Raw genomic sequence first — 25,679 nt, 5'->3', positions numbered from 1 at the left:
TGTTCTTTTATAAATAACAATCCGGCAGAGTTGAAAGAGGAGAAATGTCAGCCTACACAACGACGCGCGTTAAATTGCCTCGTGTTTGCTCCCAAGTCTGGGTGAGGAAGCGGCCTGTGAAACTACCCGGCTCTTGACGGCGCAGCGGCGCGTGCCGCGGAGCAGCGCGCGCGCGCGAGGGCCCGGAGCTGAGGGCGCCGCGCGGCCACCTGCCCCCACTGCGGCCAGGCCCTCGCCCGGCGCCTCCGCCGCCTTCCCAGCCAGCTCAGCACCTTCCCCCCAAGAGCGGGTTAAGCCCAGTGCCCACGTGACCCGCCGCGTCTGTCCAAGATGGCGGCGCCCAGGGGCAAGGTGGGCATGCTACGGCTGTTCCGGGGTAAGTGAGCTGTATCACGGGGGCGCCTGCGAAAGCATTGCCAAGCGCGTGGAGAGTGGAGGACTTGCAGGCTAGATTGCAAGAAGGGATGAAAGGGAGAAGAATTGCGCATCTCTCTCTCTTTCTCTCTCTCTCTCTCCCCCTGTCTCTCTCTCTCTCTCTCTCTCTCTCTCTCTCTCTCTCTCTCTCACACACACACACACACACACACACGTGTGCAAGGAACCTTTTGAGGGCAAAGCTCCACGGGGAGGAAAGTTACTTCTCATCTTGGGCGCCTTACATAATGATAACGTATATTTTGTTCCTTGCTATTTAGGAAGGGGATATTTGCTTTATTACATTCTGGTAAAAAAAAAAAAAGACTTCTTCGTCTCTTTTACTCATAGCAGTGCTATAGATTCAGAGTCCCAGGCTGGTATTCCTAATTTTTCTGCTGGGGTGGGAGGAGCGGGACTCCTTTGGGACATGGCACCAAAAGAAAGCGTCATGACCAATATCGTGTTCTGCAGAGTATGAAAGCTGTGTTTTAAATCTGGCAACTATATTCCTCGAAGCTTATCTGTTTTACGAATTTTACTCATTTCACGAAATTAGTTTTTGTAGTTTAAACATATTTTTTCTATCTTGATATGTGAATTGAACAAATGAGGCCACCTTATTCTAAATTAGGTAATTGCTTCATCTAAGCTAGTACTTGGCAGTAGTTTTCCAAGGTTAATTTGAGCCCTGGCAGATGTCAGGTTAGCATCTGCTACTTTGTGCATGCAAAACTTTGCCAGTTGGTGGCAAAAACTTTGCCAGTTGGTGGCTAGTACAGGTGTAGTACCTTATTGGTATACTTGGTTCAACCTCGATTAAAGCTTGTGAAGGGTACAAAATAACTTTGTATTAGTTGTTTATCTAATTATTGCTTGAAGTGGGCAGCTCCTAGTATGATTTATAATTAGAAGCTGACAAAATCTAACCCACCATTTTCAGCGTAATGAACTGATCTAGTGCAGTTAAAGTGTGTCTCATGATTGATATTACATGAAATAATAAGTCTTTAAAATAAACAAATTTTGGAAGAACATCATCTTTGTTAGCTCAGTCATCAGCAATTAGGAAAGTCTGAGGATGGCCTTTGGTGGAACTCTGGAAAGATTATGTTCATTAAGGGAGTAGTTCCTACAACCTTGCACTTACTTTAGTTGGAGTGACTAGCTGTGCTATATAGGATGTTGTGCTGGGGCGGAGGAGTAAACATATGTAGTGCTGTGCCTTAAGATGATTATTTGGAAAAGGAACTTGAGCAATTGTGAGGACTGTACTGACAGAATCATGTAAAATTTAATTTTAAGAAATGCATTGTAGAGGTTAATATTTACATCTACAATGCAGAAATACTTAAAAGCACCTAAAAATTCAAAAACATGTGGTTATTTTTAGAAGTTTCTGAGCAAACTGAGAGGTACTATTCATAATTCTTATTGGAATGTTTGACGTGAGTGCTGATTGTTAAGGAATGTTAAAAACTGTTTGGCTGCCATATATTTTACCATATTTAAAATAGTACAGTCCTAATCCATGCAAAGTTAGTCCTGCATTCTGTTGAAATCAGCAAGCCATAAGTTACTACATAGTCCTGTTTATTTGGAAGTAGGTGATATTCATTAAAGGGAGTTTACATGGGGTTGCAGCTAACACATCTGAAGCACTCTACTAGACTTGCTAACCTTTTGTTGGCTGGGGCCCATGTTTCAGGAACAATCTGGAAGCCAGATGAGACCTTTGCATGACTTACATTTTTCTCTTTAAAAAAGAGACAAGCATAACACGAGGACAATACAGATGTTGTCTGTCTAAAGCTCTGTCATAGTTTCTCTCCATTGACACGATTGATTATGCCATTGTAGTAGATTGTAAATGCTCTAATTATGCATTGGAATCATTCTCAAGTATTAACAATCATTGCATCAGAGTGATACTCCCATTTCTAATAACAAAAATCAGGATAATACCCTTTGAAACCCTTCTTAAAGGGGCACAAGAGACTGCAGTATCCTTATGCACGCTGATTTACTGATTTTGAAAAGCTAAATCATTACGAAGCAGACACTCTTTGCATCTTGTAAGTGGCTCTCAATGTTCAGAAATATTCGGTTCCAGGATAAATGCTTGATTTTATGTTTGAAATCCAAAAACAAATAAGAAAAAATTACAGTGTTCTTATTTGTGACTTCTTGAACACGAAGGATCAGGATGTTGACCTATAAGGAAATAATCATGTTTACAAGAAGTCACTTATTTAATAGATCACTTCTTGCTTGTGTGCTCATCCTAGTGCAGCGCGCTTTCTTTGACTGCCCAACAAGCATTAAAATGTTGCTTAACTTCACACTTGCTGCAGATGATAAGCATTCAGTATCCATTCCCAGCTTATGTATTAATTTATTATACATACAGTTTGTGCGGTACTTTACAATATTAAAATCAAGGGTGATCCGTATTCTAAGTGCTGCTGCTTGTACTCCAGTTTTTGTCTGCCTCATTATTATTATGTCTATAATTTCCCACTAGGCAAGTAAAGGACAGATACTCTTGTGGTAAGAGGGAACTGGTGAAGCTGCAGTCCTAATGCAGTAGCTGTAATCCCTGAACCCCTGAACTCAGCAGCTGGTGTTCATCCAGTGTAGAGCGAGAGGAGCAGTACAGGTCATCTTTACCTTCTCATTCCACCCATTCTTCATTTTCACTAGATTTGGAAAGCTTGAGTGTTTCTGAGGAGGAAGGAAAGAGCTGGAGTGGCTTCAGGAAACCTCCTATTCTGGCTGTTCCAGTTTCATTCCACCTTCTTGCCCTTTTTTGCCCTTCTCCAAGAACCTTTTCCTGATCTTAGAGAGCAGCTATTTTTCTGTGCCAGCTGTGAGGGGAAAGAGTTGTGGAACGGTTGGAGCACAGTCTCTGATCTTGGATCTGGGAATCTGAAAACTCCTGGGATCCCTGAGACAGCATAGAGGCAGCATACTTATGTATGCCTGTTGTTGAGAATCATGAAAGGGGATGTCCTATTGTGTTGATGCCCTGTTGTGGTTTTCTCACAACCCACTGGTTGGCTACTGTGTGACCAGAAAGCTCGACTAAGTGAGTTCTTGGTCTGATCTAGCAGGGCATTTATGCTCTTACGGCAGTTCTCATGTATGTAAGAAGTGGGACCCTTCAAGGATCTGTGTTTGCACTGGAAGTCTTTAACATTCATAAATAATTGGGAATGAAGCACAATGGATGGGTACAAGGGGAGGATTTTTGAAAATTCATGCACCTCCTTGTTCTCTGGACACTGATTGGATTCTATACTGTGGTCAAATTCACTTGGACTTTGCTGCATCTCAAACAGAATGTTGTAGAGCTGGAAAAGGTACAGAAAATGGCAACCAAAATGATCAAGGTGCTGTAGCCACTCCCCTGAGGAAAGGTTGCAATATTTGTGTGGGGGCTGCTTGGGAAAAAGATTAAGTGGGGAGTCATTGCAGCAATCTAACAGAAGGGGTTAACAGCATAGATTAAGCCAGGTTATTATTTTAGGATTCAGAAGAAGATAGAACTATTTGTATTTAATGTAACCATCAAAAATAGGGATTTGCCTTCGAGGACTTCAGGTACCATCAGTGCATACGATTTTGTCCAAAGGCTGAAACATTTTGCTTTCAAATGTGCTATTAAATAAAAGCAATTAGACAAAAGGACAGTCAGAGGGACTAGTAACATCACAGAATGCCCTCTGTAAAGGCAACATTTACGTTCTAAGGCATTTTTTAAAACAACTTCTATCCTAACAGGTTCTAGAACAGTACACAGGAGGTAGGAAAACTCAACTGCCACAAATAGCACAGCACCATATCCTTCCCCAACTTGGTGCCCGTCAACTCCTTTCAGCCCCAGACTGTATGACCAGTGATTAGAAATTCTACCATTTCAGACCATGAGTTCTGTCAGGGCCCTGCACTGGATTGGGTTGCAGGTTTTGCGATGTATCAGATTTTCAGCAGGCATTGCGTCAGATCCCTCAGGGAAGCAAGATGGAACAGATCAGCACAACAACAATCTGAGTGCTGCTGGAACTAGAAGCCAGACAGAGTTGTCTCTATGTTGCCCCAACGAGGAGCAGAGCTAGTCTGAGGTTCAAATAGGAGTGCTGAATTGAGCTTGACTGACCTCCACACTGTCTGAGGCTTTGTCTCTTGAAGGGACCTGGCCTGCTTTAACAATCTCAGTGATGAGGTGGGAGTTTCATCATGGCCTGAGTCATCCTCAGAGTCTGAGGAAGATAGTGTGATCTCCTTTGACCAAGGCAGAGCCAGTCTTGCCCTGGCTTGCTTTCTAGAGAATTGGGTCCCAGGGACATGGAAGCCTCATAATGCACTTCTCTTCTGTGAACTAGAAACTCTGGAGTCTCTTCTGAGGATAAGGGATCAGAATTCTCTGGGGAAGAGCGTTCAGGTAATGCTAGGAGTTGCAGTTCAAAACATCTGGAGAGCATCTAGCTTGGGAAGACCATGATAGTATCACTACAATGCAAATAAGCAAGAGTTTTGAAGCACTAGCATTACTGATTTCAGTAGTTTCCTTTCAAGGAGCTTTGCTTTCATTGACTTAGACATCACTCCTAAATGTATTTACTTAAGTGAAGCTATTGAGGATTACAGACTTAATACTGATTGCAATCAATTTAGGATGAGCAGTGTGTCTGTTTCCTCACCTCTCTTTTCCAAGGTAGTAGTACTATCCATTTCCATATTGCAGCAAAATTATGCCATTTTGAAGAGAGCAAATTTATCCTGAAAAAGTCTGGATAAAAATCCTGCAAATCAGATGCTATTGTTTCATGCAGATGCAAATGTATGTATATATAGCGTGATGGGCTGCAACCATATACACAGGAGTAAGCCCCACTACATTCAGCTTAATTCTGTGTAGACATGTTTAGGATCGTGCTGTCAGTTTTGATATGTTTTAACTCAAGTTGTCATAGCATGATTTTTTCCATGAATTATACCAGCTGGTGCAAAACTAGGACTTATCCTAAATTCCACTGTCTTAGAAAAGCCCAAACTAAAACAGTTTAGTAAATCCATACTGCCTGTATAGAGGCAATGTGGTGTAGTGGTTAAAAGTGCGGGTCTGGGATTGAGGCAATCTAGGTTCTACTCCATGCTCAGCCATGGAGCTAACTGGGTGACTCTCAGCCCAACCTGCCTCACAAGGTGGTGGTTATGATGAAAACATCGAGAAGAGGAGAATCAAATCAGGGGCCTTGAGATCCTTGAAAGGCAAAAGGGTAGTATATAGCATGGGTCAACCGATCAGATGGGGGATTTCGTTGGTGAACCATCTACACTACTGCTCAGCACTTTCCCTGTCCGAACTGACGGAGGTGTTCTCAGATACGGTCCCCACCCCCAGCTGCTGGTTTTGAGGGACAGTCAACTGAGGATGCCTTGAATGAGGTGTCTCATGGCCTCCTTTACAATGATGAAGCTGTCCCAGCATTTCAGCTCAATATAGGTAGCAAAGCACTCCCAGGCAATTTTTCCCCTAGTCAGCCATGGAAATGGTGATCTGCTGGAGGAGGTGGGTGGGCTGAGCTGGTTCCTTCGCCATGCTTATATCACCTCCTTTTGAGATTTAGACTTAGGGCAGTTTTTTCACTCTGCCAGGATGGGGAACCTGTTTGACGGTCCGCCCCTGGAGGCTAATAGATCCCAACTGCTTCCAGGCTCCGTGTGGATTTCTGGCTGATACGGATAACTTTCCTGGTGAAGACCTGGTTGATCGGTGGAATGCAGAAATGGCCCTTGGAGTTGACGTGATCTCCCTGGCCACCCTGTCCTGATCTGTAGAGATAATACAGCTGCATGGTATATACACTGGAGCCGCAGCAAAGCAGGCGGTGACTTGAGAAAAAAGATGGAGCAGAACTTCTAACAAATACGTGTACAATCAAACACTCTTCTATACCCATGTTTGAGCTTTTTCAGGAGAAGTGAAGGTGGTAAAAAACATTACAGCTGCGCCTCCATTGCATTCTCTGCATGTCATCCTGGGAAACTTTTTGGGGTTGTTGAGTGATGATGATGATGATTTCATTTCTATGCCACCCATAGCCAAAGCTCTCTGAGCAGTCTACAACAAAGTATAGAAACAAGATACAATAGATACAAACATTAAGAATTAAAAATAAAATTAAAGAACATTAAAAGACAAAGAAAATTAAAACCAATTAAGACCCAGCCAAGAATAAAAGAAAGGCGCCTGACTGATTGTTTTAGGCCTCTGAATGACTAGGGGGGTCTTTAAAGACCTCCACAAAGAGGGTCATTTTAACCTGGCAACAAAAAGATAGCAAATTTGGCACCAGGATGGCTGCAGCAGGGAGGCTGTTCCAAAGATTGGGGGGGGCACCATGGAAAAGACCCTCTCCCCCCAGTCGCCACCCTCAAAACCTCTTGAGGGGTTGGCAGCTGGAGGAAAGCCCCAGAGGCTGAGCGTAGTGTCCAGGTAGGGTTTTGGGGAGGTGCACTGACAGGTATTGTGGTCTCAAACAGTGTGTGGCTTTATAGGTTAGGACCAGCACCTTGAATTGGCATTCAGTGCAGGTGGGCCAGGACTGGTCTTATGTGTTCAGACCTGCCAGTCCGGGTTATTAATCTGGGTGCCACTTTCTGCGCCAGCTGTAGCAACTGAACCATCTTCAAGGGCAGCTCCACATAGAATGCATAGCAGTAATCTAACCTAGAGGGTACCAGAGCATAAATTACTGAAGCCAGGCTATCCTTGTGCACGTGGGGGCACAGTTGGGCCACCAATGGAAGCTGGTAGAAGGCACTCCAACTGCCAATGCCACCTGATCCTCAAATGACAAAATGGTTCAAAGAGCAACCTCAAACTATGAACCTGCTCCTTCAGGAGGAGTGCAACCTCATATAGAACAGGTTGAACACCCCCTCATCTAGTCAAATGAATCACCCACCAACAGCATCTCAGTCTTGTCTGGACTGAGTTTCAGTTTGTTTGCTCTCACCCAGTCCATGATCATGGCCAGGCACTGGTTTAGTACATCCAGAGCCTCATCTGCTGATGATGGAAAGGAGAAATAGAGCTACACGTCATCAATATACTGATGGCAATGCACTCGAAAACTCTGGATGACCCCACCCAGCAGTTTCAATAGCAGTAGCGTGGGGGACAGAACAGACCCCTGAGGAACTTCAAGCTGGAAAATCCATGGGACTGAACAATATTTCCCAAGCCCCACCTTCTGGAGATGGCCCTCCAAGCAGGACTGGAAACACAGCAATACTCTGCCCCCCACTCACACCTCAGCCAGTGGCTTCAGAAAGATACCATGGTTGATGATATAAAAAGGCGCTGAGAGGTCCAGCAGTATCAACAGGGTCATACTCCCTCTGCCTTGCTCCTGACATAGGTCATCGTACACAGCAACAAGGTTGTTTCCATGGCAAACCAGGCCTGTACCCCAACTGAAATGGATCCAGATAATCAGTTCATCCAAGAGTGGCTGGAATTGATTGACAACCACCCTCTTTAGAACCTTGCCCAGGAAAGGAATATTTGCTACTGCCCTGTAGTTGTTCAAATTTTTGGGGTCAAGGGAGGATTTCTTGAGAAGTGGTCTCATCTTTTCCACTTTAAGACAGGATGGGACCACTCCATCTCACAAAGAGGTGTTGATGACCGCCTTGGCCCAGCCAGTTATCCTTTCCTTGCTGGCTTTTATAAGCCAGGAGGGACAAGGATTGAGTAAAGAGATGGTTGCACAAACCTGTCCAAGCACCTTGTCCACATCCTGGACCTGTACTGACTGAAACTCATCCAATAAAAGTGGACTAGACTGTGCTCTGGATAGCTCCACTGATTCAGCTGCTGTAACTCTGGAGTCCAAGCCCTGGTGGATGCAACAGACTTTTTTTCTGGAAGTGCCCAGCAAGCAGATTACAGCAAGCCAGAGATGGTTCCAAGCTGTTTCTAGGGCCGGAATGTAAGCTCTGAGCAATCTTGAAAAGCTCTGCTTGGTGGCAGAGAGAGGACTGAATAGAGGCAGTGAGGCATTGTTTCTTTGCTGCCCTCCCTGCCACAAAATCCAACTGATTGTTAGATGCTGGTCCTAAGGAGGTGAAGACCATTAATGCCTGCTGTGATAAGTTTGCAATGCACTTCCAGGATAAAATCTCTTGCAAATGCTGGGATGAAGGCTATATTCTGCAGCAGGTGAACCAGGTGACATTTCCAAAGTGCAGTGATGTCTTTCTTACACAAGGTTCAGTTGGCACAGCTCAACAGTGTTTACAAACCCTAACCCAATTAGGAATTTTAGATAATTTATAAAGCTGTTCTGATCTTTCTTACCCCCAAACCCTAAAGTTCCTTTCTCAATGGGAAATAGTCATGTTACAATCAGAGCTGATCTTCTTTTTTCCTTCCCAACATCAGGAAACAGATTAGACTGGGGTGGGCAGAGTTCAGAGTAGTAGGATCAACTTTATTGCTTTGCTACAACCTCGAGCCTCCAGCAAAAGCCTGGTACAAAGACATATACCTAGAAGTAATTTTAAAAAAGCATTCTGACCTCACACAGTGTGCTCTCCTAGTTACCTAAGCTTCTTTCAGGAACCTAATTTCATTTTGGTGGTGGTGCAGAAGCGATTTTGTTGCTGTCTTTGGCATTCAGAAAGCCTTGCCAATATGCTACAGGGCACACAAAAATCTAAGAGGAGAAATAGACCTTCTTTCTGTTCACCCCTAGATTAGACCTCTGTCTCTAGAAAGCTTTGTAAACAGGAAGATGTGTAAAATTTTTTAAAAGGTGTGAAAAATGTCTACTTTCAACCAGAAAATAAAACTTTCTCGAACTTGTTGTTGCGAAGTTGTGCTTGAGCAGTATGTTAACAGTCCATGAGGAAATCTGAGAAGCTAGAGGAACTGCTAGATGAAAATAGGCACAATGTTATTATTAAATTACATTTCTATACCACCCATAGCCAAAGCGCTCTGGGCAGTTCACAAGATTTTTTTTATTTATTTAAAGATTTTATATCCCACCCTTCACAATGTCTCAGGATGGTAATACAATAACAAATAAAGAAGATACAGCATCCAAACTGTAGTAGATAAAATCCAATCCTTAAAAAAAACTACTAACATTTAAAATAATGGGCAAATAAAAAAAGTTTTGACCTGGCACCAAAATAAAAAAAGCGTAGGCGCCAGGTGCACCTCTCTGGAGAGCATATTCCAAAGCCAGCATGCCACTGCAGAGAAGGCCCTTCTCCAGGTAGCCACTCTTCTGCTCTCCTTCAAAGAGGGCTCTTGAAGAAGGACCTCTGCTCCAGATCTTAGGGGCTGGGCAGGTATATATGGAAGAAGGTGCTCCTTCAAATATCCAGGCCCTCAGCCATTTAGGGCTTTATAAGTCATCACTAGCACCTTAAATTGGGCCTGGACTTCAATTGGAAGCCAGTGCAGATGGGACAGGACTGCCATTAAGTGTGTATATCTGCTGGTCCCTGCTAGCAACCTGGCTGCTCTGTTCTGAACCAGTTGAAGTATCCGGACTGTCTTCAAGGGCAGCCCCATGTACAGCACATTAAATAGTCCAATTGGGAGGTTACCAGAGCATGAGTCGCTATGGCTAAGCTTTGCTCATCTAAGTAAGGGCGTAATTGATGGATCTGCTGAAGCTGAAGGAAAGTGCTCCTCGCCACTGTAGTCACCTGGAACTCCAGGAACTTCTGGGTCAAGGAGCACTCCCAGACTACGCACCCTGTCCCTTAGGAGGAGTGCAACCCTGTCCAAAACAAGGCAGAGATCACTTACCTGGAGAGTTGAGCCACCTAGCAACAGGACCTCTGTCTTGTCTGGATTAAGTCACAACTTGTTGGCCCTCACCCAACCCATCACTCCAGCCAGACACTCCAGAACAGCCACTGCCTCACCTTGATCAGATGTAAAAGAGAGGTAGGGCTGGGTGTCACCTGCATACTGGTGACTCTGCCTCCCAAACCCCTGGACGTCCTTTCCCAACAGTTTCCTGTAGATGTTAAACAGTGTGGGGGATGAAATGGAACCCTGCGGAAATCCATGGTGTCACTGCCAAGACACAGAGCCACAATCCCCCAGCACCACCTTCTGGAATCGGCCTGCCAAGTAGGAGCAGAACCACTGCAGAGCAGAGCCTCCGACCCCCCATTCAGCCAGCCTATCTGGAAGGATACCATGGTCGATGGATATCAAAAGCCACTGAAAGGCCCAAGAGAACCAACAGGGATGCACTCCCCCGTTTTTCTCCCTGCACAAGTCATCATACAGGGCGACCAAGGCAGTTTCAGTCCTGTAGCCAGGTCTGAATCCAGATTGAAATGGCTCTAGATGACCACTGCCTTCCAAGAGAACTTGGAGTTGCCTGGGCACCACCTGCTCGAGCACCTTGCCCAGGAATGGGATGTTACCCACCGATCCATAATTGGAGGCAATCTCTGGGTCCAGGTTTGCCCTCTTCGGGATGGATCCGAACACTCTCCTTCAAGGGTGTGGGGACCTGACTGCCCCTTAGGGAGGCATTAACTACTTCCTGGACACAGGTAGACATTCTGTTCTTTTAAGTCACCTATCCAGATTCAGCCAGGTCCAACCCTCTCCCCCTTGCTCTGGCAACATAAATTACTCCTTCAAATTCATAGAGATTGCAGAGTGCATGATAAAAATACATGCACAATTAATTTATGCAGGTTGTAGATTTCTGTTCCTTATAACAACATTTGGATATGTATAACAAAAATGTTTTTCTAATTTAGAATATTACCGTATTTTTCGCTCTATAGGACGTACTTTTTTCCCCCTCAAAAGTAAGGGGAAATGTCTGTGTGTCTTATAGAGCGAATGTGTGTGTGCCTGACGCCCGGGACGCTGCCGGCCGCCTTCACCACTTGGCACCACCTGGCCGGCACGCGCTCGGCGCACCCTGCTCCACCCCCCCTCTGGCGCAGGTGAGAGCTGTGTCACTCAGGGGGAGAGGTGCAGAGGAGGAGGAGCCGCAGGCTTTAACCCACCAGCCGCACAGAGAGACGGACTGCTCACCCCAGCGCCCGGGAACTGCTCACCCCCACTGCCTGAGAAGACCTGCCGCCACCGCTGCTGCCGCTCCGCCCGGAAGACCACCGCCGGCATGCTGCCGGCCCCACGTGGCCCCACCTGGCTGGCACGCACTCGGTGCACCCTGCTCCGCCCCCCTCCTCCGGTGCAGGTGAGAGCTGTTAATCACAGGTCTGTGTGTGTTTTCAAATGGCAACCCGTCTTTTAATGAAGCCCATGGGGAAGTGATGGGGAATGTGCCTGTGATGATCAGGAAGCTTTCCATGGATCCCTCTAAAAACTATGTGTGTCTTATGGTCAGGTGTGTCTTATAGAGTGAAAAATACGGTAATTAGGAACACAGCCACAGTTCAAAGAAGGGGCTCTAAAGGGAGTCATAGCTCCTTTTTTGCCATATTTAAAGTATGCTGTCCTTGCTCCTTTCTCACTACCTTCCTTGCTAACCATGGAAGCCAGTGACTCTTTTTAGAAGCAATACCCAATGAACTTAAGTGAGCTTACTCCCAAGTAAGTGTGTCTAGGATGCTAGCAAAACCTGCTGCTTGCTAGTTGCCCTGCAGCAAAATCAAGAAACCAGTGGCTGATGAAAGATGAAGCAGGCCTCCTGGCCATCCCCTTGTACAGGAACTAAAGCAACCCACTTAGTGGGCCTACAGTGCTTCTATGTAGCAACTCACTAGACAGAGTGGTAAGATCATTCAGCTCTGCCTTCAGCTCTATCCTCATCTCTTCCCTCTTTCAGTCACTCACCCATGATATTTTTGCATGCCCTCTGCTTAACTCCTTCAGATTCCTTCCTTTTCTTTTTGCTGTCCTCCTTTCCAACAAGGTTCCACTTCAGCAGAATGAAGGTATACATAATCAGATCTATCAAGAAGGCAGATCTTCAGGAAGGTGGACTTTCTAATGGCAGAGTATTTTACCAATATTTCAGCACAGTTAAGCAAGCAGATTACATGGACCTAGACTTAGATGTACTGTTCTAAGTGGTGATCCTTCCTGTTAAGAAATTCAGGACTTAAAATATTGGGATTCCCAAGGGAGTTGAAAGAGAACTCTGTTAAAGGCACAACTCCTGTTTTCATTGTTCTCCTTGTACTTGTCAGATGTAGTCTTGCATTTGAGCTATTGTACATTGTGATGAAATCCTTTTTCAGTTGTCAGTAACTTCAGTAGCGAGAATTTCCAGAAATATAACAGTGTTCTAAGAAAAATAACAAAGAGTCTTGTATCACTTTAAAGACAAACATATTTATTAAAGCATAAACTTTCAAAGGAAACTGTAGTCCACAAATGTTCATGGTATAGTAAATGTGCTTTATTCTTTAGGGTACCTTGAAACTCTTAGCTGTGTTTTCAGTAAAAAGACCCCCTTAAGTAAAATTAATACAAGCCATTAAAAATGGGTGCTCTTGTTTACTATTTAGACTTTATTTGAAAACAGTGATGAAAGAAAATGGACCTTATTTATAGCAGGACTTATTGTGTTTTATAAATTCTAGGAACAGTTCATGCTATTTCTTACGTTAACAGAATATATCTCAATCTAGCAGTTCTAGAGACTTTTTTTCCTCTTTAGAGTCTCACTGTTTAAGCTGGGCCATTTATGAGTTAATGGCAAAATTTAGCAACTGTTGTTGTGCACCTTTCAGTTATTTCAATGGAACTTGTATGGGGTTCTTGAAATTTCAGCTGAATTGAACATTCATCAGTGGTGCCAAGGGAGGTTCATCCATTAATACAAGAGGAAACAAATACCATGCCAGGTCGTAAACTATTTTTTCTTTTATGCTGCAGTGCTTACTTCTTTCAGCCAAAAAAGGTTGCCAAAGTAGCTTACAGTAGAATAGGATAAAATAATACCCCACTGCAAAAGATTGAGAAGGAGAACAAGAATAAAATAAAATATTGTCCTTCATCACTGAAAGCAAGGGATAGCAACCATTCTTGAGAGCTGTTGTTTTGTTGTGAGCCTGAATAGAGCTGTGCTTGTGGCAAACCATGCTAGGAACCTTTTGTTCCTAGCATAGGCAACAAATCAGTTGCGTTTATCGAAGGCAAATCAGTATGCCACCACTAGACCAAGTTGAGAAACAGGCATGGCAGCATGCATGGTTCAGACCACTGGCTCTTCAGTGGGACTCATCCAAAACCATGCTGAGTTGCATACTGCACAACGGTTCCTTTGGAATGGCTCTGAATGTCAATTTTTGGTACCCAAACAATCTTTTAAAATGAATGTAATAGGTGAAAATTGTTTTGCCATGGCTTTGATATTTGTTTGTGGACAGAATGTAGCAAAAGCCGCTGGATGAAAGAGAAAGGAGGTTAAATCAAAGGAGTACCTTCAGTGAGCAGAAGAGTTTTTTGGATCAAACACATAGTTCACCAATTGTCAGTGCATCTGCGCTAATGTTAGAAGCTTGTGAATCAAGATGGGAGAGTTGGAGTACTTGGTTTTAAGGGAAAGCTTAAATATAGTCATAGAATCATAGTGTAATAAAATTGGAAGGCGCCAAGAAGGCCATCAGGTTCAGTCTGCTGCTTGGTGCAGGACCTCAAGTTAAACCATCCCTCTCAGATGGCTGTCCAGTTGCATCTTGAACTCTTCCACTGTGGGAGAGCCTACAACCTCCCCAGGTCTTTGGTTCCCTTGCCATACTGCTCTAACAGTCAGGAAGTTCTTCCTGATGTTCAGCCAGAATGTGGCTTCTTTGAGTAATTTGCGTCAGTTATTTCATGTGCTGCACTCAAGCAGAGAACTTGGTCTTCTTGTTTGTGACAAGTACCTGAAGAGTGCTATCATGTCTCCCCTCAGTCTTCTCTTCTTATTTATTTATTTATTTATTTTCTGATGTATATCCTGCCTTTTTCCTACAAAGGGCGCAAGGCAGCTAACATCATTCTCCTCCTCCATCTTATCCCCACAGCAACAACCCTGTGAGGTAGGTTGGGCTGAGAGTCTGTGACTGGCCCAAAGTCACCCAGTTGGCTCCATGGCTGAGCAGGGACTAGAACCCAGATCGTCTGAGTCCCAGTCCCATGCTCTTAACCACTACACCACACTGCTCAGAGTCTATGAGAATGAGGTGGTATATAAATATTAATATAAATAAAAATAAATAAAAAACACATTCTTTCAATTTCTCCTTATAGGGCTTTGTTTCCTGTCCCCAGATCATCCTTGTTGCATTTTGAATGTCTGCAATGTGGGAGAAGCCACAATCCCCATGATCATTGGTTCCATTGTTGTAGTGCCTATCAGTCAGGAATTTGTTCCTGGTATCTAGCTGAAATCTGGCCACCTACAACATGAGCCTGTTATTCCACGTCCTGCACTATGGGATAACCGGGAAGATACCCTGTCCTTCCTCTTTGTGACAGCCTTTCAAGTACTTGTAGAGTGCAATCATATCTTCCCCCAGTCTTCTCTTATCGAGGCTAAACATGCCGGGTTCTTTCAGTCTCTGTTCATAGGGCTTTGCTTCCAGTCACTGGATCATCTGTGTTGCCCTTCTCCAAGTCTTTTCTAGCTTGTGTGCATCTTTCTTAAATTGTGGTGCCCAGAATTGGACACAGGATTCCGGAGGAGGCCTAACTAGTGTTGAGTAGAGGGGAACTAGTACTTCACATGATACTTCTCTTAATGCTGCCACATCACATAGTTGACTCATCCTCAGTTTGTGATTTACAATTCCAAGATTCAAAGGCAGTGTTTTTGAGCCAAGTACCCCGCATCTTGTAATGATGCATTTGGTTTCTTTTTCCTAGGTGCAGAACTTGGCATTTGTCCCTATTAAATATCATTCCATTGTTTTCAGCCCAGTGTCCCAAACTATCAAAATCACTTTTATTTCATTTCTGTCTTCCAGGGTATTAGTTATCCCACCCAGTTTTTATCAACATGAGAAAAACTGGTAGACTGGAGAAAACCAGTGGGATATGGTCATCTCTAGACACAGGCTCTATAGCAGAGGTAATCAAACTGAGGCTTGGGAGCCACATGCTCTTTGAGTTTATTTTGTGGCTCACCACTTGTCACCATGGGCACCCACTTGCCACCCACTGGTGCCACCACCGCCCACAGGTTCCTGCTTATGGCTCTCAAACATTTACCATATGTGGTTCTTCTGTTGAGCAAGTCTGACTTCCTCTGCTCTGTAGGAAGGACAGGGAAGGGCTTGTTGGAGATGGTGTTGCTCTATACATTTAAGAGAAGGGCATAATGTCAAGGAGTCAAGAATCCTCAAAAGGATCAGGCTTTTCCACAGACTCACTCAGGTGACAATACAGAATCCAAAAGAAATTTATCATGAAGAACATACTGCCTCCCTCATCAAAACCTTCAAGATGTTCTTGAGATGGGGAATGAAATCAGGTGAGCATCCAAATGGAGAAATGCTGTAGTAAAGAGGGACTTCATTTACCCTCACTTTGACTAGATAAATGCATGTTCCAGGCATGACAAAGAGGTTAACTTTTTTGATACCATAAATGATTGTGCTTCAGTACAGTTGGCCATGGAGCCATCCCGAAGGGAGACAATCCTGGCTTTAAACCTGTGGTGCCACCGAAGACCTAGTGGGTGCTGCGAGTGTTGTTGAACCAAATGAAAACAGCTATCAAGTTTAATTTATATCTAAGTGGAAAATTGCTGAAGAAATCTCATATGGACACATTTGGCTTCAAAAGAGAAAACTTCTCTGAAGAAACTGATAAAAAGGAAGGGAGTGTCAAATCACTGCAAAATACTGGAAGTTTACTCAAAACCACAATAACAAATTCAGAAAATGTAACATAGCCCAGAAAGGGCATCACCAGTCTAAATGGTCACCAGCATGGTTAGCCAGAAGTGTCAATGAAGAAGACTTGCTTCAGAAAATGGCCTTGCCTAAAAAAAGGACCAAAATATGCACAAAGGAAGTGCAAGCAGACAATAAAAATGCCAAACCAGGAGAGAATATTTTTAGAAGCATATCACAAAATCATGACCAAGAATTAAGAACTCTTTAAATAGATAGGAATCAGGAAATCAGCCGGGGAGGCAGTTGGACTGTGGGATGACAACGGAGTTAAAAGAGTACTAAGGAAGGATAAGGAGATTGCAGATAAATTGAATGAATTATTTTCATCTTGTTTTTGCTGGCAATACATGGAGACATTCTAGATCTTATTGAGAAATTAAAAACTAATGAATCATTGGGTCAAGATTGTGATGGGTAGTATTTTGTTATTATTAAATATTTCTAGGCTGTCTTTTAGGGTAGAAGCTCTTGATTGATCATTTAAGAGATCTTAAAGAATTCATATGTGAAACTGCTGTTCATCTCACTAAAGTATATAAAATGACCCAGAGATCAGGCTCTGCACCAGAGGACTTGAGAGTCATCAATGTAATGCCAATTTTTAAAAAGATAAGAAATGTGGGGATGAATTCTAGAAATGGCAGGTTGTTAGCTCAACATCTGTTCCGGGTAAATTGTTGGATATTGTTTGGTTGTTGTGATATGGGTTGTCAAGTCATCTCTGGCTTGTCTTGACCCTATGGATGAATGTCTCCTAGCTAGCCTGTAGAAGAACCAGTTCTGCTGAAAAAGAATCAACATGACTTCTGTAAAGGTACATCCTGACTCATTAACTTTATAGAGTTCTTTGAGAATTTCAGTAAATATGGGTGATCCAGGAGACTGATTCAGTAGACATTGTTTACTTGATCTTCTAAAAAAACTCTTCACAAAGGCACCCATCAAAGACTCCTGAGCAAATGTAGCTGTCATAGAATAAGAGAATAGATCCTGTTCTGAAGCTGATTGGCGGGAAGTTCAAGACAGATAAAAAGCAAAGACTTCTTCACACAGCATATAGTTAAGCTATGGAATTTGATGCTACTGTAAGTGGTGGTGGCCCCCAATCTGGATAGCTTTAAAAAACGGTTTGGACAGATTCATAAGGGAGGAAGCTATAAGTTGTTACTAGCCTTGCTGGCTATGTGCTATCTCCTTTACCAGAGGTGGCATTTAAAAGGCATTTTAAAAAGCATTTCCTACCTCTAAAATGAAAATGAGCATCATAGAATCACAGAATAGTAGAACTGGAAGGGGTCAGAAGGCCAGAGTGTCCAACCCTGCGCTCAGTGCAGGACTCCAAGTTAAACCATTCCTCTCAGATGGCTGTCCAACTGCCTCTGGAATGCCTCTAGTGTGGGAGAGCCTCTAGGTCAGTGACGGGGAACCTTTTAGAGACCAAGTGCCCAAACTGCAACCCATGACCCACTTATTTATCACAAAGTGCCCACACTGTGAAAAAAAATGAATGCTGAGGTTTTAGTTTAGAAAAAACAACTAAATATTTATTTATTTATTTATTTATTTAGGGGACTTCTATGCCACCCCATTCGCCAAAGCCTCGGGGCGGCTCACAACCGTAACTAAATAGAATTCAATAAAACAATATAAATTAACAATATAAATTAGGTCACCCTGGCCAAAGAATAAAATGAATAAATAATATTAACGATTAAAATAACATCTGAATAAAAAGGTCTTCGCCTGGCGCCAAAAAACAAATAACAACGGCGCTAGGCGGACCTCTCTGGGGAGCACATTCCATAGATTGGGCGCCACCGCAGAGAAAGCCCTCCTCCGAGTACTTACCCTCCTAATTTCCTTCAGGGAGGGTTCCCGGAGAAGGGCCTCTCCCGCTGATCTCAAGGGGCAGGCGGGCATATATGGATGTAAGTGTCCTTCAGGTAACCAGGACCCAAGCTGTTAAGTAAGGGCTTTATAGGTCTTCACCAACACCTTGAATTGGGCCCAGAAATATGATGCTGTAGATTCAAAATATGCCAGGGGAACAGCACAACATCAAAAAAAATTTCAGTCTCTTAATTAGAACATCTCTTTGCTAAATCTTAGATAGTAAATTTCAGTTTTTCATAAGAAAACTCAGAGCTAAAATCTTGTGTTAATAAAAACGAATATATTAAAACTCACAGCCAGTCCAAACAAATATACATATATCCTTGGCAGGGCATTGACCAGGCATGCGAAAGCTCAGACGAGTCGTGGCTAATGAGTCGCGGTTCATGACATTGTCGCCTGGCACCACTACTCCTTTCCGAGCATGCGCATGGCCCCTTTGTGCACTGTTATCTGATGCTCGGCTACTGGGGCAATGCTGGGACGACTTGGCTCACGTGCCGAGAGAGAGGGCTCTGTGTGCCTGCTGCGGCACGCGTACCATAGGTTCGCCACCACTGCTCTAGGTTGGCTCACTTGTTGTACTGCTTTGTAAAGTAACTGCAGATTTAGATTTCAGTCTTTAAACTAAGCATGTCCTGTGAGACAAGCTCAGTATTATACCGTGTTAATAGCACACCACAACCTGGATTATACAAGCAAACTTGTTATAGATGTTGAGCTTTCACAATTTATCGTGAAATTCTCCTGTGTATGCCCTCTTCAGACAGAGGTGAGCTGCTCAAGAATACCCCTCCATTTCAATAAAATTTGTGCAGAGGATTTTAATAGTGGTAATTGTATCTGAGAAAGCAAATAACTTGATCAGAGGTCATCTAAGTTCCCTTCATAGAAATAATTCACTAGACCACAAAGTGAACTTAGTGCACACAGCAAATTCTTCCTTTCCTTTCCTTTCCTTTCCTTTCCTTTCCTTTCCTTTCCTTTCCTTGCCCAGCAGCAATTGTTGTTGTTGTTTTTTAATGTGTTACAGGCAGTCCCCAGGGTACGAACATCTGAGTTACAAAGAGCCCATTCTTAGAGTGTACTGGTATAAAGCCTATTATATTAAAATTCGAATGAAAGGCCTACTACAGGAAAGCATCACCACCATAGAGAGAGGAAATGAAAGGGGAGAGAAGGAGACCTCCAAAGCAGGCCTTTCTGCCCCATCCATTCAGAGAGAGAAATCTCTCTTGCATTTCCTTGCTGCCAAGAGGAGACATTGGTGAGTTTGGTGGAGGGGGGAGTAGAGATATTCAGTTTTTCTATTTTCATAGGGGCCCCGCACCCCTAACCCATGTGAATGTGGAGGACAACACGTTCAACTTGAAGATGAGTTGTCATTTTCTCAGGAATGGAACTCATTCAAAATTCAGGCACTAACCTGTATTTCAAAAGGGATAGCTGGTATAAAGTAAGTGTAAAGTAAGCAACTCTTGTAAACTTTAGACTGCAGCTTCCTTTGTGGAATCAATCCCTCTTGTAGCTGGTCTTCCTCGTCTTCTTATGCCTTCTACTTACCCATTGCAGAGTAGGGTAAGCTTAACACCATTGAAATGAGCAGGCTTAAGGATGCCCAACTCTGGGTAGAATGGGGCTGCAAATCTCCAATGCTTGGAATTACATTATTCTTTCCAAGGATTTATATGTCTGCAAAATTCATGTGATCAAGAACCAGAGACCTCTAGCTTCTGTTCCTGAAATGCATGCTGGGCTCTAGTAGACAAAACCATTGAACTTGCAGCCTCAAAAGGGAGGTATTACCCACTCCTTTGGCAGGTTAATTAGTTTGCATTTGTAAAGCTCTTTGAAGATGAAAAGTGCTATAAAAATGTTAAACAAAATTTTCTATGCAGTTTAACAGGTGTGGGAGTTTTTTTTCCAGAATTAAGTATTCCCAGCCATTCAGGGCATGAAATATACTAAAGGAAGCCAGTATCTCTGCTAATTGTTTATATTTTAAAATCTTAGAAGTGGCACACTGAAGGCCTGTTAACTCCATTCCTTGGTGCCCAATGATAAAAATATACAATTTAGAAATTGGCAGAAGTCATTCACTTTGTTGGAGCCATGCTTTGTAGCCCTATAAAACTGGTTTTATAAAACAACTCAAACACTGTTGTTGTGATTGCATTTGAATGTGACCCAAACAGGACATGATGGGGCTCCAGGCTGTATATTCAGGCATGTGGACAGTTTCTGGACAAGGATCCTGGTTAGGGACCTTTCAGAGACTGTTCACTGTAGGCTCATCTTACATTCAGTGTCAGGCATTTCCATTTAAAAGGCTCCTTTTCCAAACACCTTGTTTCCATGAAAAATAATTTTTATATACCCACAAGAGCTGAATTGTTTTTGCTGAATTGTGGTGTCTGCAGTCAAATGTATATGAATAAATTCCATTTAAATGAGTCACACTTACTCATTGGACAAAGAGCTTCTGCATGTCACAGAGAACCAAACAGAAGCAAGGAAAGGCACATGTTATGAAAACATGTTTTCCAATGAAGACTTGAGAGAAAATAAGAATGCGACATTTAAATGAATCTTTGTTTGGTGTTTTGCAGTTAATATGTAGCTGCATGCTGAGAAGCCAGTTTCTGGCAATCTTGGGTTTAAGAAAGCTGAGCAAAACATGTGCACGGATAACATGGAAGTGGCAGTCACTGTCCTGAGCTGGCCCCTTCCTCTTTCCCTTTGGTCATCACATGCAACACAGAGCTTTGAAGTGCCGTTCTTTTATTGAAACTTGGCAGATTACAGATCAGTATGAACTCGGAATAGCTAAGCTCTTGCTTAGCAAATTTGACATAAGCTTGCTGACCACTTAGTTCTATACGAACAACTATCATTTCTAAAGTTTTATAAATATGTCATGTTTCTAGGGAATCCTGTTTCATTGGATTATTCTTCACAAGCCAGTCTTTTTCTAAGGTGTATTTCAGCCTTCCCAATCCAGTGCCCTCTGGACGCATTGATTTATTGCTTCCATTGTCTCCACCTGGCATGAAAGTATAAGAGAGAGCCAGGGTGGTGCAGTGGTTAAGAGCATGGGACCAGGACTTGGGCAATCTGGGTTCTAGTCCTCGCTCAGCCATGGAGCCAGCTGGGTGACTTTGGGCCAGTCACAGACTCTCAGCCCTCACAGGGTTGTTGTTGCGAGGATATGATAGAGAACTGGAAGAAGAGAATTATATAAGCTACTCTGAATTCTTTAGAAGAAGAAAAATGGGATATGTCATATAAATAAGTCATCCAGTCCAACACATTTGGAGCGCTCTAGAATGGAGAAAGCTGGTATAACTCTACATAGTCCGTGTATATAATTACCTCTAGCTAAAAATCATTGAATAAAATACCCAATTTCATACTTGCATATCTGAAATGGTAAAGTATGGTGATTCAGCTGGTACACTGAAATCACCAGGTTTACTATGCTGAAAACAACAGCAGCCAGTGCAGGAATGTACCCATAAAGATGTACATAAATGTTGTACATCTTAAAGCTGGGGAGTCTTTCTGAATCAGCATATGGAGAGGTGGATGTAGCTCCTTTTATCTATATTAGCTGGCCTCTTTCTCAGTTTATTTATTTAAAACAGTTGTATGCCACCCAATTGTGCCACAGCACAGTTTATGTTCTAACCAATTTAGATGCAACAGGTGAATAGGAATCCCTGTGTAGCATTTAAATTTATTGAACTAGGAAAGCTCTGTTACTTTGAATTAATAGAAACTAGTATAGTGTTGCCTTCTTGTTCATATATTGACCACCCCCAGTTCTCCATTGTTTGGATAACTCATAACCGAACTTCCATGAGAATTGTTTACGCAGTCAATATTTGAAACCTTATTTTATAAAGATGATTATTTAAGGGTTGTTCTCTTGAAAGAATTGAAGATTGTTTGCCACACCTCCTTGTGGCAGTTTTAGGCAGAACCTCTTATCTTGGAAGGATTGTTGACAACTTTTCAGTTCACTTCAAGTTCTGATTAAATTCTTAAAACATAAATCAGAATGTGAAGAGTGTTCAATGTTATTAATCTCAGGAAAAAGGAATGGTATAAACAGTTCCCCCACAAGTCACATAATTGGATCATACTGAACACTACTTTGCAAAAGTAGATGTAACACATTCTCCATCACATTCCTTTGATCCCAGTTGAAATAAATAAAACTGTTTTTTAAAAAAAGAAACCCTGAAGGCCTCTGTCACTGTGTGCAGTCTAGGTAATATATCGTTCAGATGAAGTCATTGTTCTCAGTCTGGGGCCTTGCATATGCAAACCTGCAAAAGAAGAACACAGTTAAGACAATAATTCCTTTCTATGACTTGTAGCCTTCCACTTGAATACTGTCAAACTCTGAAGGTTAACTTTTTATAAAACACCTATAGCTTCTTGACCAGCAGTAGCAGAAAAAACCCTGTAATAACTCTTTAACTACTTGGCAAGTAACCTTTGATTTAAATTGTTTTGGGTGGGATTGCCACCTTCAGTTAGTGGGAATTCTTGCACTAAGAATTAATAGAACAGGGGATGAATATAAAACTGCCTTGATACAAACTTCTGTTATGACCCCACTTGGAATGCTATGTATAGTTTTAGTCACTCCTTCTCAGAAGAGAGATTATGGTACAGGAGAAGGTGTGGAAAGGGCAGAATTGAGAGGCAAGCACACATTCCCTTGGAAGAAAAATTAAAGGTTTAAAAAACAGAAAAAGGGATTGCTAAGTAGGAACATCATGGAACAGAATTGGGAAGCAGCCAGTGGGTGAACGAAAGGTGCACTTCCAAGCCTCTCAGTGTTGATCTCCAGGGTATACTCCCTTATTTTGTGCATCAAGCCAATGAACCTTCCCTTGCACAACCTGTAGGCCAAAGTCTTTTTCCCTTGCATACTAAACAGAGTCAGGCTCTGGTCACCCACCTACTGGAATGCTGATGTCGACAGGTTTCTGCCAAGGGAATTCACACTTTGATTGGAATGGTTGGAAATCGCTGCCCTTATGCTTCATGACATGACAAGTTTATAACAATATGTATGATGCCTAGATAAAAGCCATTTCCCTCCCTCCCCCCTCCCCCCATCTCCCCCATCATAAAAGTAGAGGAAACTTATAGTACATTTAAGACAAGCAAACACAAAACAATGCATAACACTTTCATGCAATGCATAACTGATGTATGACATTCACTGACACAAGGTGTAATACAGGCCATAAGTTGAATGACTTCAGAAGGTGATCAGGCTTATTAAAGGAGGATTAGCTCCATGCATGGCCACTCATTGTGAAAGTTGTACAGAACCTACATGCTCAAATGGAATATGGCTGGCTAGTTCTCCCCCCCCCCCCCCGCCACATTTCTATTGGTATTCATTAGTGATCTGAACATGAATACATTGGGTAGACTGTTTATCAAGTGGCAGCAAAAGAAAAGTGCCAGAGTTACCCAGAACTGCTTGATCCACAGCTGGACACTACTTATATAAGGACTCACCAAAATTCCACAAAACAGCTAGTTTTTCAATTGTTCAGAACTCTTAATCAGGCTAGATGGTAAAGAAAATTCGGAGGTAGGGGGAGGGCAATAAAATCCATACATTTGGCAAAATGTTGTGGCCAGGTGTGTAGTTTAGATAGATCTAATCTCAAAATAGAGATTGCAGAAGGGATTAATTAGTGATAGTTTTGTTTTTTGTTTGTTTTTCTTATAGATCAGCATGGCTTTATTTATTAATTTATTTTATAGCCTGCCATTCCTTTTTTTCCTACAAGGAACCTAACGTGGCTTGCATTAGTCCTCCTGTTCCGTGCTGCTTTTATCTTCACAACAACTCTGTGAGGTGGAGTAAGCTGAGAGTCACTCAGAGAACTTCGTGGCTGTGTGGTGACCTGAACCAGGAGCTTCCCAGTTCTAATCCACTACTCTAACCACTGGCTGTTATTTTCTGTTTTGAGATGTTTCAGAGCTACCTGAGTCATTCTTTGGATCATGGCCTACATTATCAAGTATATAACATACAAGCTGGACCCAAAGTACCACGACACCTACCTAGTCGTATTGTTTACATGATTAAGGATACCTATGATTGTTCATCTCAGAGGTCGTTATGGTCAGGACTTAGCAAGATTGTTAGCATACAATGAATGTTCACCATTGTGGAACATTCAGGATGGCAGACCATGCTTATTCTAGGTTGTGCATGTTGACATTTTATTCCCAGTTATCCTAGTTGTGTTGTTCTTTGCTTTTGTCTACTTTCAGCCTTAGATTATTTTTTTATAGCTGCTGTGTGTAACTTACCTGCTGTGAGGGCAACTGCTCCCCTCATCACCCCCCCCCCCCCCCAGATCCAGGCCTGCTCTTGTTTTACTTGTTTTTTTCTAAGCTAAACAATTTCAGCTGTTGTAACTATTCTTCATACCTGAACTGAACATAAATGATCAGAACAACTTGATCATTTTAGTTGACCTTCTCTGCACTTTTTCCAGCTCTACAAGGTTGTTTCTTAGATGCAGTGACCAGGACTGTACATAGTGTTCTAAGTGTGGCCACACCATAGATTAAGAGGTGTGTGACCTTCGCACTATTATTTTCAGTTCCTTTCCTAATTATGCCTAATGGCGCACCCACAAAATGGGTTGGTATTTTGATCAGCCACAACCCCAAGATCCCTTTCTAGTCAGTCACCAGTAACTCAGATGCCCATTCTCTTGGCTTAGAGCAATCCCTTTGGAGCTTCTCAAAATCCCTTTTTGTTTCAACCTCTCTAAAAAGTTTGGTGTCATCAGGAAGGACTGTCATTCTAGTTGCAACAAACAATCAACACCATAGCCCTGAAGGAGACCTATGTATAAAGGGTTCCCCCAGCATGGCAAGCCATTGTAAGTTGCCAGTTCCAGCCACCCCACAATTGCACAAGCACCCTTGGGGGTAGCTGGCACTGCCTCGTTGCCCTCCCTGCTGTTTTCAATTTGCTGTGGCTTTTTTACATTTTACATTTTTTTTCCAACTATATCTCCCAGTCCAATCTCTTCTTCCAGATGCCCTATCAATACTCACTTTTAGAGAGGACTTGCAGTTTTGACAGCTAAGCTGTCATAACTTCCTACCCCCGGAAGAAGACGCATTGTCCACTTTCCTGAGCATTTAGAATCTTGGGCAAACTCACATTCCAGCAACAATCCATAGTTCAATGACAAACCATGCTCAGCACAATTTCAACCATTGAGCCTGGGTTATCATCAGAACGCAGTGTGTAACTGGGGACTGGTATGACTAGTCTAGAACACCAGCCTAGTATGAAGTGCAGTTCAGAGGATGAAAATGGGGGGATAATGTGGCTGGTTGCCTAGCCTTCGTTGACATTCCCAGCAACTGTGTTTTCTGATGGTTTGGGAGGGCAT

The 25,679-nt window shown here is 42.9% G+C and overlaps 1 protein-coding gene across 1 annotated transcript in view; it reads left to right on the top strand.

The window, feature by feature from the left end:
• Positions 1-325: 325 nt before the first annotated feature.
• Positions 326-25,679, top strand: part of METAP1D (methionyl aminopeptidase type 1D, mitochondrial) — a 99,939-nt gene continuing 74,585 nt past the window's right edge. The window contains exon 1 of the mRNA XM_044418043.1: positions 326-376. Within this exon, the coding sequence (XP_044273978.1) occupies positions 331-376 (46 nt within the window). The 5' untranslated portion in view covers positions 326-330. The remainder of the gene's footprint in view (positions 377-25,679) is intronic.

This window comes from Varanus komodoensis, unplaced genomic scaffold, assembly GCF_004798865.1.
Source record: "Varanus komodoensis strain SLA01 unplaced genomic scaffold, ASM479886v1 scaffold9, whole genome shotgun sequence".
Classification (NCBI taxonomy): Eukaryota; Metazoa; Chordata; class Lepidosauria; order Squamata; family Varanidae; genus Varanus; species Varanus komodoensis.
Note: the sequence above shows the minus strand (reverse complement) of the source record. Positions and strands in the feature narration are given on the sequence as shown.